Genomic DNA, 23,774 nt, shown 5'->3' with positions numbered 1-23,774 from the left:
AAAAGTTCTGCTCTAATTAACAGTTACTTGAGGGCTATTTCAATTATGTTCATTGTTCATTTCTGCCTACAAAAGTTGGTAGTATATGAGTAGGATTTTTATATCAGGCAAGATTAACAAATACTGACCCTCAGGAGGTAGTACAGCATGCATTAAACCTTAATGTCAGTAAATAAGAGAAAAATATGCTGAATAAACATAACAGCACTGGAAGAAGCAGTCTTTTCAAATTAATCCTTAGAAAGGATAAATAAAAGTTTTAAGAGAAGAGGATATTGTCATTAGTTTTGATAATCCAGACTAAGGTAGTACATGAAATTTATAAACAAGTCTAGCAACAGCATTTTTGTATGTAATAGGCTGCATGTTGTTCCACAACAATCTAAAGTCTCCTAATAAAACAGGAATAGATTTCGTGAATGCTCCAAAGAACTGAAATCTAACTGGAGGGCAAAGCATCTTCTTGCAACTAAGCAAGCAAAGAAGGAAGAGAAGTAACAAATAGCAGTGAATTTAGAACTTAATTGCATGGTAAAATTTGTTTAAACTATCATTGCCACAAACAACTTAATGTCTTTAGAAGCCTGAATTAGCAAGATTATAAGAACTGATTTACTAAGGTGCCCCCAAATGAGATGCAGTTTGGTTTGCTGGGTTTTTTTTCTTTTGTTTGTTTTTTTTTTTTTTTTTGGATGCTGAAGTTGTTTTCCTAATAGAGAAGCTTGTATTATAAAGATATTCCTGAATACAAGGAATCTCATTCTGTTGCTTCATAAGAGTGTTAGGGTGCCTATAATACAGCAACTTTCAAAGCTGACAAGTATAGTTATGTACATTTGCTAGGTGATGCTATGAAGTTAAAGGATTATGAAGTGATTTCTCAGGAAGAAATTGGCAGACATGGGATAGACTGAGTCTCTTGAGTTTGAAGTTCTTCCCTATAAGACAGTGCCTCTGACATTTGTGTTCCCTTCAATGGTCACTAAAAGTAGGTTTTCCTATCTATTTCAGTGGTGTGTAACAGTTTCACACAGATAAGAGCAAGTATTCACCCACTTTTGGAACTTAGCTTTGGAGCTTCTTTTAGGAATCAATGCTTTCTAGGTCCTCCATTTGGGCAATAAGAAGAGATGGATGTATCTACAGGGCAGGTTGAACCTCTATGAAACCACGTTCCTGAGTACCTGTCTCCACTGACAATCTAGAGTATGCAAACTTGTACTCAGAGGATCTGTATACCTTCCCTGAAACTGTTTGTAAGGACTAGGAGAAGCCTGAATACAAATTTGCAAGGAGACTGTGAAATGACAAATTCCTTTTCTTCAGTTGGAGGAACTTTAAAAGGACATCTAATGGATTTAACTTGGACTGAATGGAAACAAAAGAATGCATTCATTGGGTTAAAATTTAGTATTTTCAATGACTGTTTTCACTATTATCTCAAGCACTGTTATGTTCATCTAATAGCTGTTTAAATAACAGTACCGTGCCTCCCTTGAAATCTGCTTTTCTGGCAAGAATTGTCCAAAATCAAAGTCTGGATAGTATTGAAACATACTCTCCTCAGCAGTCTCATGACAAGATTATGTTAACCATTCTGGTTGACTCTAGGCAGGATTATCTAGAATGAACTTTCCATAGGCAGGGTTACCTATGTGACATTTTATACAAAGCTGCATAGAGAGTGATGGGAGATTATTAATCTAAATGGCCTGTGGTACTTACTAGAAAGGCAATCTGTGGGATTATCTGTGTATCTTTTAGAACAAATATAAATCTGGCTCCTGTTAATATGAGCCTTAAGTAAGTCTTCATGACAGAGTTATTTTAAGTTTTTGTGCAGTGTTTAATTACCTTAGTAATAAAAAGAGAAGTATCAAGTGACATAAAAGACACTTAATTTCTTTGGTACAAAAGACTCCAGTCACGTAACCCTTCGAAGCAGCAGCAATGATTGCACAGGTTATGACTGTCTTTAGCTTCAGTGAGCAAATTCTTTGGTTCCCATGAAAATGTATGTTTAAATCTGAATCAGAATTTTAGCTAATACTACTTTCTCATGGTTTCAGAAAACTCTCTAGATAGATAATACAGCCTTAAAAAAAAACAAAAAACCAACACATAGGTAATTTGAGACACTAAAAGATAGCTAAAATATTTGTATGCATGTAAGCTTCTATGCTAAATGGTTGGTTAGAGGACTGGAAAAAGAGTAGGTGAAGGCAAGTACATCTTAAGTGCTACAGGTCAACACTATTTTGCTGAGTATATTTTCTGAAAAATCTATGGTTAACCCTCGATCAAAGATTATACATTTTATTTCTTCTTACAGCAAGGGAAATATTAGCTTGTTTTCTTAACTGGAACAAATCCATGCATTGCTTCTCAGGGCAGCTTCCCTTGAGTACATGCAGTACAATGCTTTTGCTAAGACTTAGCAGTGCTTCTACTTCTGATTCAAGAGGATTTAACAGTGAAAAATCACCGTCAGTCAAGGTAAGAAAAAAGAGCATGAGAAAGAGAAAGGGGGAGAAAGAGAGGAAGAAAGATACAATAAAGCATTTTTTCATGTGCTGATTCTGGTTGACTGATACAGGAAGGAATAGGCAAATATATTAATACTTGGAATACACTTTAAATAGTTCATATTCTTTCCCATTAGGCTGAATTTCATGGTAGCTGCACATTAAATGAAATACTTTCATGTCAGTGTTTTGCTTCTTAAATGCTAAAATTAAGCTTTCAGAGTAAGCTAAGGAAGTAACTATTTTGTCTCTGAAAGCCAAGATAACTATGGCAGGTAAAAATTAACCAAATTGTGGGGACTTATAATCCTGCAATATGAAATTAATTCCTGTTTTATTTTTTCTGTCTATGTTAAGGCACCTCTTACAGACCTGTGTTTATATATGGGTATGCGCACATTGCCTGTTGGTAAGCATATACTGTTGGTTGTATAAGAATCATCTTTATGAGTGCACACACATAGCTTGTCAAGCTGTTGTTGATTACTGTGATGCCATAAACAACCTTTTAGGAACACCAGAGCTATGGCTCAACACACCAACTGGTACTGTTGTTCTTTACTTATATTACCGTAATGCCTAGAAGCCATTGTTAGGAAAGTGGATGTGTGAGGTGCTACAAAAAGAACAAAGATTCCCTTCTCTCAGAAAAAACGTATCCTGCATTCTTCTTGTTTGATCCACCACTTGTTGAGGTTTTCCCTGCCAGAACTAGATTATGGTGTGCGGCAATAGCATCTTGTAGCAATATGCTAAACATATGATGGAAATCTCTCCTGGAATATAGCCTCACTGGGAACTCCTTTCTTACTTTCAGCAGATACTGTGGATGTTCATTTTGAGGACCCAAGATTTTCCTTCTTCCTTTTCCTGAAAATTCACTTTACAGTGACTAGTTGCAAAGCTTTTCTTGTACATGCCTAGGTCTGAAAGGATGTGTAAAATAGTGTAGCCTGTCTTTCCTTTATAACTACCATTCCGTGTGTAAGCACCCTGGAACCTTTTCACTATCTCCAATAGGAAACATTGAATGTCTCTGCCATTTGCTCCTAACTGGACAAGTAATAATTTCAAGAGTTCTAGTGTGACTGGACTGCCCACAATAGTGGTGGATATCCGCATAATACTATGGCCTCATTCTTGTCTTACAGCAGTGGGCCAACAAGACATTTCAGTGAGCTATGTGATAGTAAAACTGGCGTGATATGCTTGAGAAAGAGCTGTCAGTTTTGGTTTTCCCCTTTCCTAGGCATTTATTTCTGAAGTGCCTTCTTAGCATCTCTTTCCTTTGCCCTCCCCACTTCTGAGATTCCACTTACCTGTATAACTGATACAAAGCAATCTCTTTTTCTAAATGAGTACTGAGACCACATGATAGTGGCTACTGGTACAGGGAGCCTCTATTATAGACACTATTGTATCTGATTTTATAAATGCTAGAACAAAAGGTTCTCACTTCATTCCCTCCCACGCCTAAGTACATGAATCCAGAATATTAGGTTTGGCATTAATGACACAGTGGGCAGGAGGTGATTTGAAAGTCATTTCCCTTTCACTCTGTCATTAGTCTGCTTCCGTGGTTGAGGTACTGCCACTGTTTTAAGAAGCTGATCTCATGCATTCCCCTTAGCTACTGACAAATCCAAAATCCCCTGGAGCAAATGTGCATGCATAGTGAGCACGTATAACAGACTGTGGATCTTGGCCATTTATTTCTCTGTTTAAAGAAAAGAGACTTTTTCAGACCAAAAAAAGAAAACTGTTGGACAAATAAACTTCTAATGTCTATACTACGGAAAAGCTTTTTGTTTTTAAAACTGCACAAAGCACAATCTTCCATGCTTTTGGATTCTATAATCTGAACTTCTGTGTGTGTTTAAAGGTCTGAATACTCACATCAGGGCTGCTAGTTTAAACCTAAGTACCATCAGAGAGGATCTAGTCCAGTCCAAAGCAAAAAAACCCCACCATGCTTCTGTGATGCATTTTTAGGAACTCTAGTGTTGATAGGAATGACTGACTAGTTTTCAGATTGATGGGATAATTTTCTTGGGGCAATAGGAAAGACATCCCTTTGGTGGCTGTGTTTTATCCTGGTGGTTCTGGGTGACTGTTGTATTATATTAGTTGATAGCCAAGACTGAATTGTTGTTTTATTCCAGCTTTGCCAAATGAAGTTGCATGTGGTCAGCTTCCCTGGGAATTCCTGTATAGCTGTAGTCCACCAAAAATTCTGCAGTCTAAAAAGCTGATGTCAGACTTGCCTGTGCGGAGAAACAACTTAAGTACCCAAGTCCTGCCTGTAGGCACTTACTGGGGAGTGAAGAGTACTGCTTTTCAGAAGTATCTTAAAAGGCTCTCATTTTCCGGTTTGATGCATGTTGATGTATGTTTGAGAGTAAAATTATTGAACAGATTTTTCATCGTGGTTCCAAAAGGTGTGTTCTTTATGGTATATGTGTTGTGTAACCACTAGTTGTCATATAGAAACAGTACTATTACTGCTTTTTCAGCGTTACTAAAACATATCTTGGGTTTCTATAAAGCCAGAGGCAGGAGAAGGAAGTGGAATGAAATTAAAATAGAAAGAGCAAACCAAAGTAACACAGTAAAGCGTGTTATCAGCATTGAAAGTCTTTTTGGACTTTGATAAACATTCCATATAATAAATTTAAGAAACAGACCTCTGCATACTATGTGACAGTACCACCAGCTGCTTGGCAGTGTAATTAATTGATCCTATCACAAAAGTACTTCGCTAATTACATGGAAAACAGCCTTCTGAGTTGTACTTAGAGGGTTCATTTACTGTCCTGTTGAGTGCTGTGCAATATGCTTGTATGTTCAATCCTTCCATTAAAAGCAGGGATTGTCATCTGAGCAGCATTTATGGATACTTTCCTCTCTATAAAGTACAATACGTGGACCTCCTGTAGCTGAGAATTTTTAGGCTCAGGAAGTAATCTCGAGGCTATTTCTCAGGGTCAAGCTTTCAACAAGCTACACTTCAACCAGAACAGATGCTTGTGAAGATACTACCATCTTTTCTGTGAAAGTTTTTTTTCCCTTTTGCTAGAGGTTACTCTCCCCTTAGTTTTCTGTGAACCTCAAGAATTTCCTAATAAGCTGCTGGCAAAACCTGAGGAGCTGATTCAACCCCCTATTTAAAGCTATCCTTCCTAGCTGGTGTTGTCTTTGGCACAGGTTAGGAAGTACTCATGTTAAGCACTCCATCAATTGGTTTATGCGGATGGAGGTGAGCAACTGTGATGGCATGATCTTTAACTGACAGAGCTTGATCTGGAGAAGAGAGCTGGCTAGCTGCAGGGTACAAATGCTAGATGAAGAACTGTACACCATGGAAGATCCTCTCAAATCTTAGTAACAGTTAATGTTAAGTGCTGCTTAAGCTTTTGATTGCCCTCTGCATAATTTCAGGCTATAAGCATAAAATCATTGATGATAAAAACACTACTCCAACAACAACTTACTTTAAGCAATAGAAAGGGATTTAAATTCCAGCATATCATGATTTTCAATTTCTGTAACTAAGAATAACTTTGACAAGGGCTGTTTTCACAGACAACCCAAATATGGATTTATCTCTTTATTATGCTGAAATAAAAATGGGAATTTTAACCTGTTTATGTACTAGCTTTACATTGTGATTTATGATAAGAATTATAAACTTCCACCCCAATGGAAACTCATTTCAAAACATCTGCTTAGCATCCATTGAGGCATTTCTAGTCAAGGAATACTATATTGGATGACAGCTTGGACTATAGCTTTTGGGTTTAAAAAAAGCCCAGACAACAGCTGTCTGTTTCCTCCTCTTTTCCAGTTAATTCATCATAACTACAGGTAGTAATAGGCTCTATTTCACGCTAGTAATGTGCATTCATAAATACACAGACTAGTAATGATATTGCTGACTACCACCATTTTGACTCAGAAAATATTATGTCAGCTTTTGTCCTTGAAGAAACAGAAATTTAGCAGAAGGTAAAAATTTTCACTGGAATGCATGAGTGTGGTGGAATGCAGATGCGACCTCTAAATGTGGGGAGATGATGGCCATATACTTTTTTTACTAATGGTCATTTGATAGCTGTAGCTCTATAGTACACTACACTTGCCTGTTGTTAAAAAAAAAAAAAAAAAGTTTGTGACTTAATGCCACTTATCAAAAGGGTTTTAGGTTGTTGAAATAATCATATGAAAGTAAATTTTATATATATATAAAAAAATATCCTTTTCAATTAAAAAAAAGTGCCATGTCTCTGAAAACATCAAAATAAGAAAACATTCTTATGTGATAGATCTATTTGCATTTTTAACGTTTCCTTAAAGAGCATGACACATTGTCCAAGGACACACAAAGTAATGGATAGGCTATATGATTGAGACTAAAGCTTTAAAGATGTATATTACTAGTCCTTTAACAGAAAAACATGCAATAAAGGAACCAGACTTCCTTCTTGGTACCTTCTTGGGTTTTTTATTATGTATGGGCTTCATATGAAGTAGATGAAGTTTTTCTTGGCCAAAATAAAAAGGAAATTAAATTTCTGAATGGAGATGCCATTAACTGTAAAGTAAATGTAACAATTTTAAAATGAGAAAGAATAATGGTAACCAAGATGTAAAAGCCTAATATTTTTATTCATGTTTTATGGCTCCAGGGTGTAGTACTTTAGTGAGTATCACGGGTTTTTGGATCGCACCAGGAAATTCTAAACTGTATTAGGATGAAATAGACCGAATGAACCCACTTATTTTCTAACCTATGGGCTAAATGTTTAGATGTTAGTATTACAAAAGCAGAAAGTTAGAAATAAGAACAATAAATAATTCAAGTGGAGTGCCTCTATCTTTCACATATATAGAAAGAAAAAGAATAAAGATATATGTATTTATATATATACACACACCCCCCATATACATATTATATAATGTTACCTATACAGTATTTGCAAAGGGATGTATTTTTTTTTATATATGCAAGTACTTTTTTCATTTAGCAACATGTTCAGACGTGACTTCCCCATGCGAATGCTTATTGCCCATGGAAATCTATCTGCTAGCTTTTGAATTCCATCCAGCTCAGTCACTGCCTTGTCCTTTATTATTAGGTAGCAGTGCTATTCTGGACAGTATAAGCCTGAAAGAAATGGTACACCAGATCTAATTGCATAGTTGTTCTGTGTAGATTTTCTGTTGATGCTGATCTTCTAACAGGTCTTGCTGTTATTCAGCAAAATCAACACATGGTAGAGGTGCTTTGCCGCTCGTCTTGTCTGAAAAATTGCTCTGTGTGTGAAATATATATGAAGTGACAGATGTTAGTGCCTTGCTGGATGACACTCTGCTCTCAGGTTCATCTGTGAACAGCAAATCAGTCTTTCCATTGAAAAATAACGAATTTTTCCTTTAGGCAATTTCTGATTCGTGTGTGCTTCTGTAACCATTGCAAATGATCTGTTGGTTTTGTGGTTTTTGAGCTCTTAACTACCATAATGTGTTCAGAGCAAACCTGTCACTATTTGACTCTTTTGTCAGCTGTCATTGTAGTTTTTTCTCATTAGCACTGAACTGATAGCTTTGCATTTAGAAAAAAAAATATATTTACATATATTAAAAAGAGTTTACTGTTAATGCCGCTTACTACATTATGTGCACCTTTATATAGAAGGGCAGAAAATAACATGTACTTGTGTACGATGTAAGTTGCTGCAAGGTTGTCATGTGATCCAGGCAAGATGAAAGATCATCAAAACTGATGTGTTCCCATTAAATCTTCCATGACCACACCCAATATGTTTTCTCAGAGGAAAAAACCAAACCACATGTCTAGCTCTAATCTGTGCTGATTAGATTAGGAATTAAGAGCATAAGAACCTGAGGGCTTGCCTAAATTCAGGTCTTATGTGACCTCCCATGCATGTTAACTGTAGCCTTTCTGAATTCTCAATTATAAACTCATAATCTTTTTTGTGGTCCATGGATCTGACCTGAATCCTGCTCGACTTAATGGACTATGATCAATTCTATAGAGTGCTTGTGTTGCATGAGTGCTTCAGCCCTACTGTAAAGTCAGGTAGCGAGTTGTGACAAGCATGGATCTGTAGACTGAATAGTTGGTGTTGGGGGCCTGCTGTCTATACTATGCATGTTTCAGAAGGTTTTACTTTGGATTAGCTCTATCTTGTCTCCATGCATCTGAAAGCCCATTAGAGGATGGAGTGTACTAGGCTTGCTGCGGAAACCATTTTTTGGTTTACTTTAATCTGAAGTGTATTGCTAGTAGCCGTCAGTCTGCTCCTCCCTGTTGTAACTTCTGGTCTTTTTGCAAAATTGTGGCTACATTCTTCTGTGTACAATGTTATGTTAACTAAAAACCCCAAGTCTGCAAATATTTCTGGCAAGTAATGACTGACAGCAGTATGTGATCCATCCTATTTGTACCATGTAGAACAGAGGTCTAAAAGTAATTGGCCCTCTTAGATGTTGCTAGTTACAAAATGGGTATGTTAAAAGGAAGGTTTCACAGTTGAAACTGTAGCTTGAAATTAACAAGTAAACATAAAAAGCAAAAAGTAGGAACAGAAAAAGCTGAGATGGTTACATCACCAAGTTTGGTAGTAAACAGCAACTGCTGAGATCACTTTTGTTTATCAAAAATCCCCCAACTCATCTTCAACTTATTTGCAACAAACCTGGTTCTCAAACAAATAGCTAAAACTATCTGCACTGTTTACAAAAGTTACCCTGTGACTCCTTTAAATACACTGGATATATCTGACTTGACAGTAATTCTTACCTCTCCCCTGCCCAAGTATTATTTTAATCGGACAGCAGTTTGTTTATTCATATAAACATTTCCAAATGCAGAGTGCCTGGCCAGCAGTCACTGCTCTGCAGAGCTGCCAGTGTCTAATTGTTTCTGGCAATGGTGACTGACTGCCTTTTTTATTTTAGGTTAGTTTTTTGTTTCCTTCTCAACTGGCATTTCAGAGCAGCAGCCTTCACAATACATTAGCTTAATGCATTTTGAGCTCCATCAAATCTTCCATTCCCACTACTGCTGATATTTGTCTATTATTCTACTTGAAATCAGCATGCAGTATAAATGATTTACACATATGAATAATAAACCTCTAGATATCCATATCCTTGCAACAGCAAAACCAGGTCGACTATAATGTTTAGAACAGTATATTGTTAGAAACACTGATTCGGTGAGCAAATGGATTCACATTTGTAGGATGTTGTGTCATGATTTAGGAAAGTGAAGGGTAACTCACTTGAACATGTTAGTTTGATGGACATGTAGTCTCTGCCACAGTCCTTCTTATAGTGACAGCGCAGCCAGTTTAAGAGGCAGAGTCCGTCACCACATTGTAGTTCTTCTTTTTTACATGGCAGAATGCTCTGTTCATCTGAAAGGAAACAATAGATGACTTTGTGTAACAAGCAACTCCTTCCTGAGCTACAAAGCCATATGTCTACTGAAAGTCAATCTTGCTGCTTTTGAAAGCCCTGGATGGATGAAAATACTCTCTCCTCTTTGTCAGATGTGAAAAGGGTCTCAAACTCAAACAAGTATTTCCTATACTATTGTTGCTGATCAATTAAATAGTGCTCAAGACAGACAAGGTCTAGGCGAACATACCAAAGAAATCACAAGGGTACCATGTCTCTGAGGCACCTAGCCTTCTGACTGACTTAAATACTTTAACATTCAAACCAAAACAATCCATCTTTGCCCCAGCTTAACGTGCCCAAAACAGATAAATGGGAGAGTGGGGGGAGAAAAGAGATCTGCTATCTTGCATAAACCTGAAAGACTAGATTAAGGGCTTCTTAGCTGTAAGTATAACTCTCTCACCATCCCTTTCCAGTTTGACTAAAGGGAAGGAACTCAGTCTGATAGAGTAGGGAAGGATTTTTTTAATAATCTTAATAAAGCCTTGGGTAAACTTACGGAGACATAGAGCTGTATTCGGGTTACTTTGTGAGCAATCTAAAACATTCCAAATACAGGCAAATAAAAGTTCAAGCCCAACTTAAAAAACACTAGCTCTTGAAAGTAAGGGCACAGAGGGCTAGTGTGCAAATCAGTACCCAACAGAAGACAGGCAATTCTGCTACATCACGTTTTTGTTTGTTCTCCAGTATTTTTAATTTGGGGGCTTTTTGTCATCCTTTGTAGCTGCAAAATCATTCACTTTGGAGTAATTGTTCATGATTTCCAGTCCTCCACACAGATGCTACAGTGGAGGATGTCAGTACTCCCTAATGCATTTATGAATATCACCAGCACAGACAACATAATGTTACAGTAAATCTTACATTGTATGCTTGTACCTGGCAGCTCTACAATCTTGAGGCCAATAGTCAGATCGCATTGTTTTGTACTTTCAGAACATCTTGCAGTATGTTTCCCAAATGGCTACTGTGTTTCTGGTAGGCATCTCAGACAATTTTCAGGTTAAATGGCATAGAATTCCCAGTAATTAAAGTTGTGGGGATTCCTTTCTAGGATTTTCTTTTAGAGTTAAAATATTATAGAAGCAGCAGCTAAGCAATAATTACTTTGTGGTACCAAACGTAGTCATTGCGTAAATGGGAACAACTTTTGTTAACTTCAGACTGGTTACGCAGTCATTGCAAATATCAAAAAGGAATTTACCTGCAAGAAAATGATGCAAAAAGAAAAAATAATGTATTAGCAAATTTATTGGAGTAATTGGTCCTGGTACACATCTCGTATATCTTCCATAAATTCTGTTTAATTCATAATCTAGTTTGAAGTCGCCCTAATTATTTAAACCTCTTTGAACTTGCTCCAGTCTACACCCTTTCCTATCTTTCTTGTTCACTGTTCCTGTTTTTACTAGTTCAACACAATTCTCCTCTATCACTGGCTATTATGTCAGCACTCTTTGGATGTAGAAAGCTTTCTACAGTTCCTGCAACATAAAATTCCTGTCTTACTTTTCACCGCTTTACTGGCTCTACTTTGAAGGTCACTTAAAATAACGCCTTTTCTCTCTCATCAGAAAGTAATACTGTGCTTTCTGTTTCTGCTAGTTGTTGTTGAGCTGTGTAAGTCACTTTGGATACAGTCTTTATGAAAATGCTAGAAAACCACTGCGATGTTTTATCATATTCAGGGAGAACTATTAAGCTTGTAAGCTATAAGAAATTATATGGGCAGATGCAGTTTTTTTGGAGTGAAAAGCAGTGGGGGACAATGATGGTTACAAAAAAAAGTGTGCAAACCTATCCCATAAAGCTTTATTTCCCAGATGTAGTAAAAGACAATTATATCTTTTGTGAATCCAGATGATACAAGTCTTCCATCTATTCTCAAGGGGAGCTGCAAAATAACTGAAAAAAACCCATGAAGACTAAAAAGATGTAAATGCTTTTTTTAGGAGGAGACTGAGGCACAGGCCTATAGTCATGCAGCAGGCAGGGATAGAGGTAGGCATCGCATTCATTCAGTGTGGTACTGACTGAACAAATACCAATTTTTAAGTTTATGCAATGAAAATTCTTTTGACACTGATAGTTTTCATTTGTGAGAAAATGCATTACTTTCAAAGATGATATTTCTATCTCAGTGGAGGCTAGCACAAAGTATTTTGTCTTTAAAGCATGTTTTACCCTGAGGTAAAATTGATTTGAAAACAATTTTTACTACAGATGACAGGGAGATAACAAAGTCTCTTCTGGAGAATCACTTCCCAGTTCTAAGCCCACCTGTTCCCAACTGGAATGTGCCACGCAGTGGCATGCTGATGGTTTTCAAGGTTTGTATTCTAAATCAGCACATATTTGAATTAATTTGTTAAGTGAAAATTAGTGATTTAAGAACACCAAAATGATCAGATAAAATTTAGGTTAAGGTGCAATATTATATAAATGTGATGCATATCATTAATCCACAAGTTGAAAATTAACCTGCACCATTAAAATACACATAGTAGTTTATGGCTATTGTACATATGTTTCCTATGTGAGTAGTAACAATTTTTTTATTATTCAAATGACCATTGAATTATATATCTGTTAAAGTGGGTACACACTTCTCACATCAACTACTGAGTTTGATAATGCCCTGATCATCCACCAGCAGGAACTATTCTCTGCAACATAACCCTTTGCACTCTGTAAAAATCATACTCCTCATTCTTGCCTGTAGCCTGGCTTTGAAACCTTTGTAGCCAGCTGCAGGAAGATAGTGTGGTGAAGAAGGATCCTCCAGTGACATAGAGATGATTTAACAACTCTTGAGCTTGGCGAGAGGATGAGAGGGAGAATAAACACCACATGGCAAATATTAGTTTGATGCTTAATGCTCTGCTGTGCTCATGCGATTTAGATAAGCGTGACACAGAAACCTGTGCAAAACACAATATAAGGAAGAGAGACTCTTATCTCTCTGGTGACTTCTTGTGCCCCTCAATTCCTTAGTATTTTTGTATTGATGGCAACTAAAGAAATTTACAATAACCTTAAATCAGAGGGCAAACACAAGATGTCATTTCTATGCTACTAAGGTACCTTGATATTACCTTTAGCCCTGCATTTTACCATGCTGTCCTTGGCTGTATTTGGGAATCACAGTTTTTTACATGTTTGAAAATCTGGGGAAAAGTTCTTATTTCTACCTCTACAGATGCTCCAGCACTCCTGAAACATGATCTTATGTCTCCCACATTGGGAAAATTTCCAATTTATGGCTTCATTTAGTAAAACTTTTTTTTTTAATCAGAAGTACAGAAATGTAGCTCTGAAAATAGCTTTTTTTTTTCTTTTTTATTTCAGATTTCTATCAGTTTTTAGACATCTTACAGGTTGGCTGATAGGATCAAGTTGCAAAAGTAAAGTTTCCACTCATGTTTCCATTTAGGATTGTGCTGTTCTAAAAGTCTTTTTTAAAAGTGGCTACATATATACAAAATCTTCGGTGGTATTCTGATTTTGTGCTTTCTGTACACATTGGGACAGTTTCTGACTGGGACTGACGCTAAGAAATGTACTATACAGCATGTACCCCAGCGCACAATAGCATGACTATGTCGTAACTGCTTTTTCAATCTATTATTGAATGAACCATATTCTTTCTAAAGGAACATCTGATTTCACAAATGTGTTTAGTGTGAGGAGCGTGATTATTAGCGTAGTTTAACATATGCTTCAAATGATGCATAAAAGTCATCTCAAATAGCTACTCTTTGTTGCTCCTCTTTGCAGCTTGTGTTTTTTCTCTAGCACCAAGTTCCAAGCCAGAACAGAAATCACTTTGGATTCACATCCTCTCCCAATGCATCTCTGATGCAGAGTTATAATTACAATACTAAATGACTAGATATTGTTGGGCTACTTGTCAGTGTGGCACCTGCAATAAACCAGAAGTGTTAATTTGTCATTCAGAGCTTTTATTGTCTGTTCTAGTCTGCAGGGTTTTTACATTTGTTTGCTGAACAGGGAATGAGGATTGCGTAGTAGGCTGTCTAATCACTGTACCTTTGGAGGCAAGTTTCAGGGCAACACATTAAGATGACAACAGGGAAACATGGTTTACAAATTCCTAAAAACTCTAGTGTCTTCTCTTCTGCATTGGGCTTTCTATGACCTACTTTTATTAAAAATGTCTTGGACTTTTTGCCAGTTGTTTGGGCCAATGACTTGCATACTGTGTGCATTTGGAGAGTGCAAATGGCCATTGTGTATCTCAGTAGTCTAACTTGTAAATAATCATAAATGGCGAGCATTTAGCCAAAATATTGAACTCTGCTAATAAGATGGTTAAGTGTGGATTAGAACACTCAATATGAGGTTGTCCTAGTAAGACCTAGTCTTCCAACAGGGACTAAATAGCTTGCCATCTGCTGGGTGCTCTGCCATGTACCACATTATTCTCCCCCAGAGAGGATCTGGGATCTCTCTTGTAAAGCTCATCTCTTCAGAATCCTGAGTCCTTGCTGTGGAAATCTCTGATTTAACCCATTCTGAACGTTGGGGGCTGTTTTCAGTGTTGGATGAGTTAGGGTGACTCAGAAAGCTGTTCTACTGACTGAAGTGTTGGACTTTTTGATGCAAAATATGTCATTTCTATGTATCTCTTGGGTTCCCCAGTGGAAGGGAGACCCACCTGTATTTGTGATCTAACTAGAAAAACATTACAGGCCAGGTGTAGCTACTTTTCTGTCCTAAGTAAGTGGGAACTGAAAGTTGAGGTTAAGTGTAACTTCAGAATGTTACTCTTTATCAGGTCTGAGCCTGATGGGTGACAGATTGTCTGTGGACAATTAATTCAGCTACATAAAATAATCATATGAAAAAGTAAAAGCAGAATAAATGTTCTGGAAATTGTCCTGTGGCAAGTCTGTTCCTTCAACCCCAAGAACAAAGACAGATATGGGATTGGACAAAGATGGAAAAAAAAAAAAGATGCTACAAGAGAAAATAGCTAGTGCAGTATCTTGTTAGCAAGAATCAGTGCCAAGTAACGGAAAGATACCAATCCAGGAGCCAGGAGAGCTTTGCTTTCTCCTTAAATTGCTATGTAATCTAAAGCAATTAATTTTTCTGCCAAGCTTTTTTTTTTTCTTTTCCCACCTTTTGTGTTATCTAGACACCTGCAATCTGGAAGGACAAGGCCAGTTATTTTGTGCAGGACAGTCACAGTGCGATAAAATTTCAGTCTTAGCTGGGTCTTTTAAGTAATCCTATCTCAATTAAGAAGTAATCCTGTAATGATTTTGCAGCTAATTCAAAATAAAGCTAGGATGCTGAAACCCTGTAAAGATCAGATGCTTACAGAGCTGCTTCTCTTTAAACCGTGAAACTGAAAAAAGATTAATTGCAAATAGGACAGACTCAAAAATAAAAAAATTTTGAAACTGCACATACTTCATTATTTCTTTTTATAATGCTTTTAATGAAAAAGAAAACAATTGCTGAAAGGAAAATCCTCATTTTAATGAGAGAAGTAAAGGGATTAACATGCTTGCAACTAAAAACAGCAATTAAAAGATAAGAAACTTGGAATTAAAGAGGGCAAAGAAACAAAGTGTCATAGAAGCAGTATTTGCATTAAGAATAGACAGTGATCAAGTGGCTTTGGCTGGAATGTCCTCCAGTGAATTATCTTCGCACAGGTCCTTAAAGACTGTAGGTGTCTCAATGTCATATAATGTCTTTTTTTTTTTTTTTTTTTTTTTTTAAAGCCAGTCTGAGGGATTTTAGGAAGTTCTAGCAAGACATGTATTAAGTCTTGGAGCTAAAATCACTGTTAGCATAAATGCTGTCAAAGCCAACTGAATTGCTTGCTTCTGCAAGTTGTGAATTTCAGGCCAAACTTTCAAAGCATCTGAAGATAGAGACTCTAAGTAGGCTTTACAAAAGCTCATAATCAATTAGGTGCCTACCTCTCCTTGAAAGATGCTCTGCATAAAGGCGTCCTGGGCATCTACTGCATTTTAGATGATTGAACATCTAGCTCAAATACAATCATTATATAATGAAATGTCAGACTACAAGAGTTAATAGCACTCAGCATGTCGAAATCATACCCCTCAGAGAAGAGTAGGGGGGAAGATTTCTCAGTGTGGCTGCTTGTACCAGCTTGATCAGATCCCTTTGAAAATTAAAGCATTGTTTCTGTTTATTTGAAGGAGCAGCATTGGACTCTAATCTGTATTTTTGCATAGTAGTTGCATAGGAATGAATTCTAATCTATTATTCTCTCCACTAAAAAAAAAAAAAATCAGGAACGGGAGGTCAGGAGTCAGGAGAAGCTGCTTGAAACTAAAGCATTAAGTCAGTAGTTACAGTGGAAATGAACGATGGGGAGTTGTCAGCCTACATCCTTATAAATGAGGATGAGAAATTGTCAGGCTCAGAGAGAAATGGGATACCTTCCTAGTGCAGATGCCAGTCTAATAAATGAAAAGGTGAAAAATCATTCTTGATATAACAGACAATTTCAAGCCATCATAAAATAAATTGATAGCAGAAAGATACTGAGCAGGATATGACTTACTAGGGGAGAAGAACAAAGAATTCTAAGGTGTGGTTCTGGAGGTATTTGAACATCCTTCCCTTCTGCACAGCTGGAGTCATTAAAGCCTGAAGTGCAATGTGGAAAACTGTAGGGAGAGATGGGTGCCTTCAGAAAACATCCACACTTTGAGGGGGGAAAAAAAAAAACCATTCGTGAAGGAAAATAAAGAGCAGATTATTCTGGGGATTAAACTTTGCTGTGCACTTAGAGAAGAGGGGGCAACTAGAGCGGGTGTTTCCCTCACTGCCTGGCATCACAGACATATATGGTTTCTGGCATTCTGTTAGTAGAAGGGAGAGACTGATAATAGGTGTTAGATGTTGGTACTTTGATCACTGATACTTCTCAAGGCATCTCACAAGTGCAAGGTAATATACTGCTGTGGGGTGCAGAAGTCTTGGTGCACATCTATCGGTCTGTCTCTTAAACTTCCTGGCATAATGTGCTCTCTCCAGGACACCAGCTCACAGCAAAGCTGCCACACACAGTCTTGAAGCAATCTCTTGTCTTTCTGTATGTCTCAAATCTGGTGCAGCCAACAGAACCACTGTAAGATACTTGCACAGACCCAAAATCACCCAGTTTCTTCACCTGTTTGAACTGAGGCACTGGGCTCCACCTATGCATATGAATGTGAAGTTACGTTCATTGAGTACTGGCCTCTAGACAGCTGTGTTAAACTGGCCAAGTTTGGAGACTATTCTGGGAAAAACAGAGGATTTGCCATCAAGAACAAGAGCTACAGACTCCCTAGTCTGTAGCAGTGGAGTGAGTGTTTTATTCTTGCTGTGTACAGAAAGATTTTGTTGTTTATAAGTTTATTCAAACTTCCATTGTCGTTCTGGGGGTCTCAGAGGACAGCTAATATTGCTGTAGTCAATGACAACACAGCTGGCAGCCAGCTGTGCTGTTACTGTGTGTGAGCTGGATGCTAAGGGACACCATCCAAAGTGTCTACTCAAGGGCCTCTGGGTGTTAGGATCAGGATTTTCTGCACTTTTCCTTTGTAGCAAGTATTTCCCTGTGCCTGGCTTAGGTGGGTTTTCATGCAGAAAGAGGAGACCCACAGTCTGAATGCTGTTGTTCCTTCTTGATTTTGTGAAATAATTCTGTTTAGTAAGAGTAAGTTTCTAAGATCTATAAAGGTTAGAACACAGGAATCTTAACGCAGGACTTTAAAATGATGTATGTATATTTTGTATTTTTGGTTTTTTTCTGATTCATGCATCCAAATGAACCTTTTACATATCTCTGGACATTCGTTGTGCTCTTAGATGTAACAGCAGAGACACAGTTCAATATGGTTATCATGAAGATTTACTAATATTTAAATGCATAACTACATAGTCACTTAATAGTTGTAAAATAACTATCTTTTTATAATAGCTGATATGTATTGCCAATCTGGATAATTGATTTAAAAATCAGTTCATTTGTTTGCTTTTACCTGTGCTTACAATCCATTTCTTCAGAGCTGAATCTCAGAACTGTTGGGGAGGAGGTGGAGGCAGCAGTGGCATGCAGGAAGGGAAGGCAGTTTGGGTTGAACTGTTTGTCTGCCTTTTTACTTCTCTGACAGTTTTGGGCCCCCTTCATTTAAGTATTAGAAACAGTGACTGAGGTTCATTACTGCTGATGAATAATTATTTATACTCATTGTCATCAATGTTTTCTAGAGATAATTTTGACTTTTTACTTTAAAAACCAAACAAATGTACGTACCTGGCCAAAAGCTAAAAACGCTTTGCAAAGAAAATCCAATGTTTCTCTCGGAAAGAAACTTCTAAAGCAACAAAGCAAATAGCAAATTTTATTTTTGATCAGAAAGTTCCATTAAATGCTGAAACTGTCAACCCGCCTTGGTACTGCGTGGTTGAAGTCACACAGTTCCATTCCTGAGTATTAGCTTGCCTGGACTTCACTTGTGTTACTTCACCCCTTTGTCCTCTATAAGAGCAGTATTCTTGAGACACAGCGACTCTATATGAGAAGAGCTGCAGTCCTGCTCCTGGGCCTTTGTACCTGCTTAGGAAATTCAGTGTTGGGAGAGTAAACAGGTCTAGTACCTAGCATATGTGAATTCTGTATAGCTGAAGAATCCACTATATAGTCTCCTTCCTGTACTACATGGTAACATCCTGGGATAGCACCATTCTATTTCCATTTTCCCTATAAAAGCATAATACAAGCCACAGTTTGATCTGTAGGTTGTTGTGGGGTTTTTTGTTTTGTTTTGGCTAATGCCCACCTGGTATTGGGTTAATATTATCTGTTGTTGGTAGAACATCCACAGTCTAGGCATTACATTAATTAAACATGACAGCCCTTGCGTAGAAGGCCAGATCATTGGCCTTAACTGAGTATGGTTCAGCTAGGCCCAAAGTAAAACAAAAATATGGTCTTAAGAACACTTAATTTTGAAGACATGTAGGCAACCATTTGGAAATGAGGGCAATACTCTGACTATTCTGAACTGTTTGCTGCAACAGTTCTATTACAAAACTCCACTAATCTAAAGTTAATGCAATACAAAGTTGTCTTGCCATGAAGAAGTGGTCTCTCTGGGAGAGGCCGTGGCAAAAAATCTGAGCTTAAGGGTCAAAGAACATGTGTTATTCTGATATGAATCCCCAAACTAAACATATAAAGGCTACATATGTAATGAAGTGCTATGAAATGTCATTTCATGCATAATGTAAACCCAACAGTTCTGCAGAAAAAGAATCTAAACAGTATTTTTGCAATATTAAACATAGGCAACCTTACAAGTATTTTTTAACAAGTCTACAGACAATTCACTAATAAATGAGTATACTGCCACATGTAGCTGTACTAATGTAAGCATTTACGATTTCCTGTTATTTTTGTATTGTTATGTATTTAGATGACTAAATGGCATCACCTAAGTCATATATTAGGTAGCCAGAGGGTGAACAATTTTTAATCAGCAGCTACTAATTTTGCACTTACTCTTGAGCCCCACTTTAACATGGTTTTTCTAGAAGTTTAAAGGATTACCAGGTAATCTGAAAGACAACACTTTGCATTTACTTGCTTTTGCACTGTCTTCAGCTTTACCAGCCAAACTCTGCTCCTAGTTACCAAAGTTATGTTGTGCAGATATTTTTATCATTATGCATTCTTTCATCTAAGAGATTGGACAAGCTACTCTGCTGTCCTGCATACATGTGGTTCTCTGCCAAAACAGGTCCAGTGACATGGGCAGAATTGGCTCCTATAATGTTATATTTCCTTTTAAGAAAACTTTCATATAATAACTACAAAAGTCAGTCATAAAAAGGAGAGTAGAAGGAAGTCAAATGTCAGGAATTGTTACATTTCAATGACTGGAAGTAATTTTTAGCTACATTTGTTTCACTAGTGTGTGCCAAAATGATATAAATTTTGACAGATGTCACCGTGCTCAATTTATAAATCAGTTTTAGCAGCTATGTGCTAATTTGTTGTTGTGGGAGAAAATGCTGAAAAGGATGATCTGATTTTATTTTTTTTTAAAAAGGAAATATTGAAGTACTTGTACCTGACGCTAAATTTTATGGTCTATTTCAGACAATTCTCATGCATTTCTGTGAGTTTTGTCTGTATAAAGATCACAAGGTTAAGTCTATTTCTGTTAACCCAGTTGTTTTCTTAGTCAGGAAGCTATTTGCTTTTTAATGGATTGATGTTTATCTGCTAGAAGACTTTAAATATAATATTCCTACAGCTGTACATGACTGCAAGGCATGCCATTAATGTAGTTTAAAAAACCAGACTACTTACAGAGATTGGAATAATTGCTGCCTATTCCAATACGGATGGAGCTTCCAGAGATGAGAGGAAGATGGAAGAAAAGAACTAAGGAGGGAAAAATAGAAAAAAGATCCTTAATAGCAGTTTGTTTCTGTTTTGTAACCAGATGTCAGTAGAAGACACATTGTGTTGTTACATGTACCCACTCTCTGGGGCAGGATTGCATGTTTCAGACTGAATGTACACACAGATGTAGCTTGAATGGGGGTGAAAAAACCAAGCAAGTCACTGCTTCATACTTCTAGGAATCACTCCAGTTCAGGAAATGGTATTATATATGACTTTAATGTCTCTTAAATTCAAAAACCCCTGTATAAACAACACTGTTATATAAATATGCTAATTTTTGTTGTTAAGTCATTCACCAGTCTCTGAAACAGGCACCTACCATTGTAAAACACAATAACTGTTTCCTAATTTGTTTAAGTGCATCTTGAATACATTAGGCATGTGTGTGTGTCAAACTGGGTTAGAATAAATTTATTCTAAAATTTGATACACATACTCCCCCTATGCATTTAAGCTTTAATATTTATAACTTGTACTTCAAAGATTTATACTAGTAGGCAACAAAATGCACATGAGTAAAACGTGTCCTAAATATCAAAATGTTTAATTTCTTAAAAGGTGGGCTTGTTTGTTCCTGCAGAGGCATATAAAATATGAGTTCCTGATAGTCAGTCGGGTGTAATACGGGATTGGTACCCTGTTTCGCCTAGGCTGTATTTACATCCCGATGAAGCACGCTGTCCCCTGTGCCACGGGGACGGTCCCGGCTCCTGCCCCTCCTGCCGCCACCTCCTCGCCGCTCGTCCTCAGCGGGTTTTTCCCTCCGAACCTCGTGCTTGCCACCACAGCCGCACCCCGCTCGGCACCGCGTTGGGGGGGGGGGGGGGGGGCACAGCCCCGTGGGGAGGCCGGGGGGGGGCTGCTTCGGTTTTGGGAAGGGGTGCCCGAGTAACAGAAAGTTTCCGCGGAAACCCTCCCCCGCCGTGGCACGCCGCCGCCGCCCGCCCCGCGGCGCCCCCCGAGGCCGAGTCGTGCCCCGCCGGGCCCCCCGCTGCAGCCCACGGCAGGGGCGGACGCCCGGCGCGGCTCCCGCCGCCTCAGCGCGCCTTACCCCAGCACACAGCGGCGGCCGTTGTCTCCATGCGCCTCCGCCGCGGCTCCCCGGCGGCTTGGCGGGCGGCGAGGCGGGCGCAGCCGCCGCCGAGAGACGCGCCCCCGCCGCCTCCTCCTGCGCGCGGGGCCGCAGCGGAGGCAGCGGCGGCTGGACGGAGCCGTCGCCCATGGGCGGAGGGCGGGGGGAGCGGGTGACCTCCGCCCCGCGGGGGCCGGACGGAGCTCCCCTCCCCTGCCTCCGGCCGCGGCGGGGAGGGATGGAGCCGGGGCAGCCCGGCGGGGTGCGGGCAGCGGCCCGGCCTGAGGGCCCCGGCGCCCCCGGGGTGCAGGGGGGCGGTCCGGCCTGGGGGGTGCGGGGCCCGGACGCGGCGGGGCCGGCGAAGGCCGCACGGCGGGCCGGGCCGCCCGCGGGGTGCTCGGGACTGCACATGTACGAGGGCCTGACTGAGCTTGGGGGGGGGGGCGGCTCCTGAGCTCCCGGGGCCTGGAGTAACCCCGGCCCAGCTCCTTCTTCTTTCCGCAATCCTTGGGGAAAGGGAAGGAAAGTGTTAGGAGCGCTGCGGGGATTTGCTGCTTAGATAAGGAGCTGTAGGCGGATAACGGCTTTTGAAAGCCGAGTCCAGCCCCAGCACTTTGGCTAAAAGGGAGTGGACTGCCTGGGCATAAACCCGCGGGGATGGACGGGATTATCTGAGCAGTGCAGAGGAAATAATTTGCTGTGGCTGGATGGGGGCCAGGAGAAGAATGTAGTCTAAGAGCTAAAACCACTTAACAATGCTTAAGATCAACTTGTTACCAGGGATCTCGGAAACGTTTCTCATTGTGAGTGACAAACACCCTAGTACTAGAGACAGAGAAAATGGGGTTGCAGCAGGTATGTGAGCATTAATTAATTAGGAAAGCATATGAGCCTTCCTAATTGGTTGTTTAAGAAAAGCACATAATTAGCTGCTTTGGTAAAGAATGCAAGAAATAAGGCCTTTTTTTGGCATGTGCTGTCAGCACTTCGGATATTTTTTAGAAACCAAGTTATATTGGTAGTTTCTTTCTCCTGTGCACGTGTTAGCCCTGCAGGCACTTGCAGAGGGGGCCTGCTGGTACTGCTTGTGAGGGAAATGGAAATGGATGTTCCACAAGTGTATAGGCAGCCTTCTTTACTTCCCTGCCCCTGAGTGGCTTTGTAGCCCAGTGAGCGAGTTGTCTCACATTGAAACAGCTTCACCGTCAATATCTAGGCTGTTTAATTTCTCTTTGGTTCAGTAGCGATGGATTCAGAGTTGTAATAAAGTATGGGGTGGATGTAAAGCTTGTAAACTCTCTGGTCTTTCTGCAGAAAGTTTCCTGCTGTCATTGACCACCTTTTTTTCCCTTTTTTCCTTTTCTTTTCTTTTTAAATCCAGGCAGGCATTAAGCAAGTGTAAGGCAGTTGAAATGAAGGTTACCTGGAAACTTACAAGAACATTCCATTATGGTTCAGGGATACCGGTACCTTTTGCCAAAACTACAGTACTTTGGTTCTTAATTAACACATGCCTACCCTGAAATCCTTCAAAATGCTGCTGCAAAAGTTATCTTCTGATTAATTTATTCAACCCCTCAATATTTGACTCCTTGAAAGACTACTTCTCTATTGTTTTAATAAATGGAAACTGTGTGGGTTCATTTTAGAGTGCTTTCTTGTTTAGTTATGGTGTGAAGGTGTGAATCTATGTATGCATCAGAAAAGCTTATTATCTGTGTGTCGTTTTTCTGGATATGTGCCCCCTTGGCCTCATTCTGCATGTGAAGAGTCATGTACGCATGTAGTGCTGTATTTCAGGATATTAAAATATATTCTCCGCTTTAAATCTCAGGAAATTCTAATACTCAGTGCTTCTGCAAATTTTGCTGATGACATCTTTCCCAAATGGTGCCTTATATTTAGCCATGGTATCAGTATTAACTTTAATCCTGACAGACTCAGAGTTTTATGTTTGACTGAAAAATCTACGCTTAGACTATTGCATAAGGTGACAAACTGTGGAAAGTATAGAGGCTTTAGTAGCTGACTTTGACTGCAGGGGAATTGCTTAGTGTTTGGTAATTCTGAAAAAAAAAAATTCCCTATCTCAGCCCCTTTCTGTGACAGTCTTGTCCTTTATCTCCAGTAGGAGTTGCAACTACTTCTGGGATAGAGAATGTTTGTTTCTGGGTCAAACACCACAATGTACAGCACATGATCCATCAAAGCC

The 23,774-nt window shown here is 39.0% G+C and overlaps 1 protein-coding gene across 4 annotated transcripts in view; it reads right to left on the bottom strand.

Annotated features, from left to right (window-relative positions):
• BEAN1 (brain expressed associated with NEDD4 1) overlaps nucleotides 1-21,864 on the bottom strand; it is a 60,190-nt gene extending 38,326 nt beyond the window's left edge. The window contains exons 1-4 of one of the 4 annotated variants that reach the window (XM_075765672.1): nucleotides 21,542-21,770; nucleotides 20,392-20,466; nucleotides 16,588-16,693; nucleotides 9,833-9,967 (exon numbers count right to left, since the gene is read on the bottom strand). In XM_075765672.1, coding sequence (XP_075621787.1) covers nucleotides 9,833-9,857 — 25 coding nt within the window. In that variant the 5' untranslated portion in view covers nucleotides 9,858-9,967; nucleotides 16,588-16,693; nucleotides 20,392-20,466; nucleotides 21,542-21,770. Of the gene's footprint in view, nucleotides 1-9,832; nucleotides 9,968-16,587; nucleotides 16,694-18,330; nucleotides 18,392-20,391; nucleotides 20,467-21,541 lie in introns of those variants that run through there. The other 3 variants (XM_075765673.1, XM_075765670.1, XM_075765674.1) reach the window with 3 other exon arrangements.
• Between the last annotated feature and the right edge of the window lie 1,910 nt (nucleotides 21,865-23,774).

This window comes from Balearica regulorum, chromosome 13 (assembly GCF_011004875.1).
Source record: "Balearica regulorum gibbericeps isolate bBalReg1 chromosome 13, bBalReg1.pri, whole genome shotgun sequence".
In the NCBI taxonomy this organism is placed as follows: domain Eukaryota; kingdom Metazoa; phylum Chordata; class Aves; order Gruiformes; family Gruidae; genus Balearica; species Balearica regulorum.
Note: the sequence above shows the minus strand (reverse complement) of the source record. Positions and strands in the feature narration are given on the sequence as shown.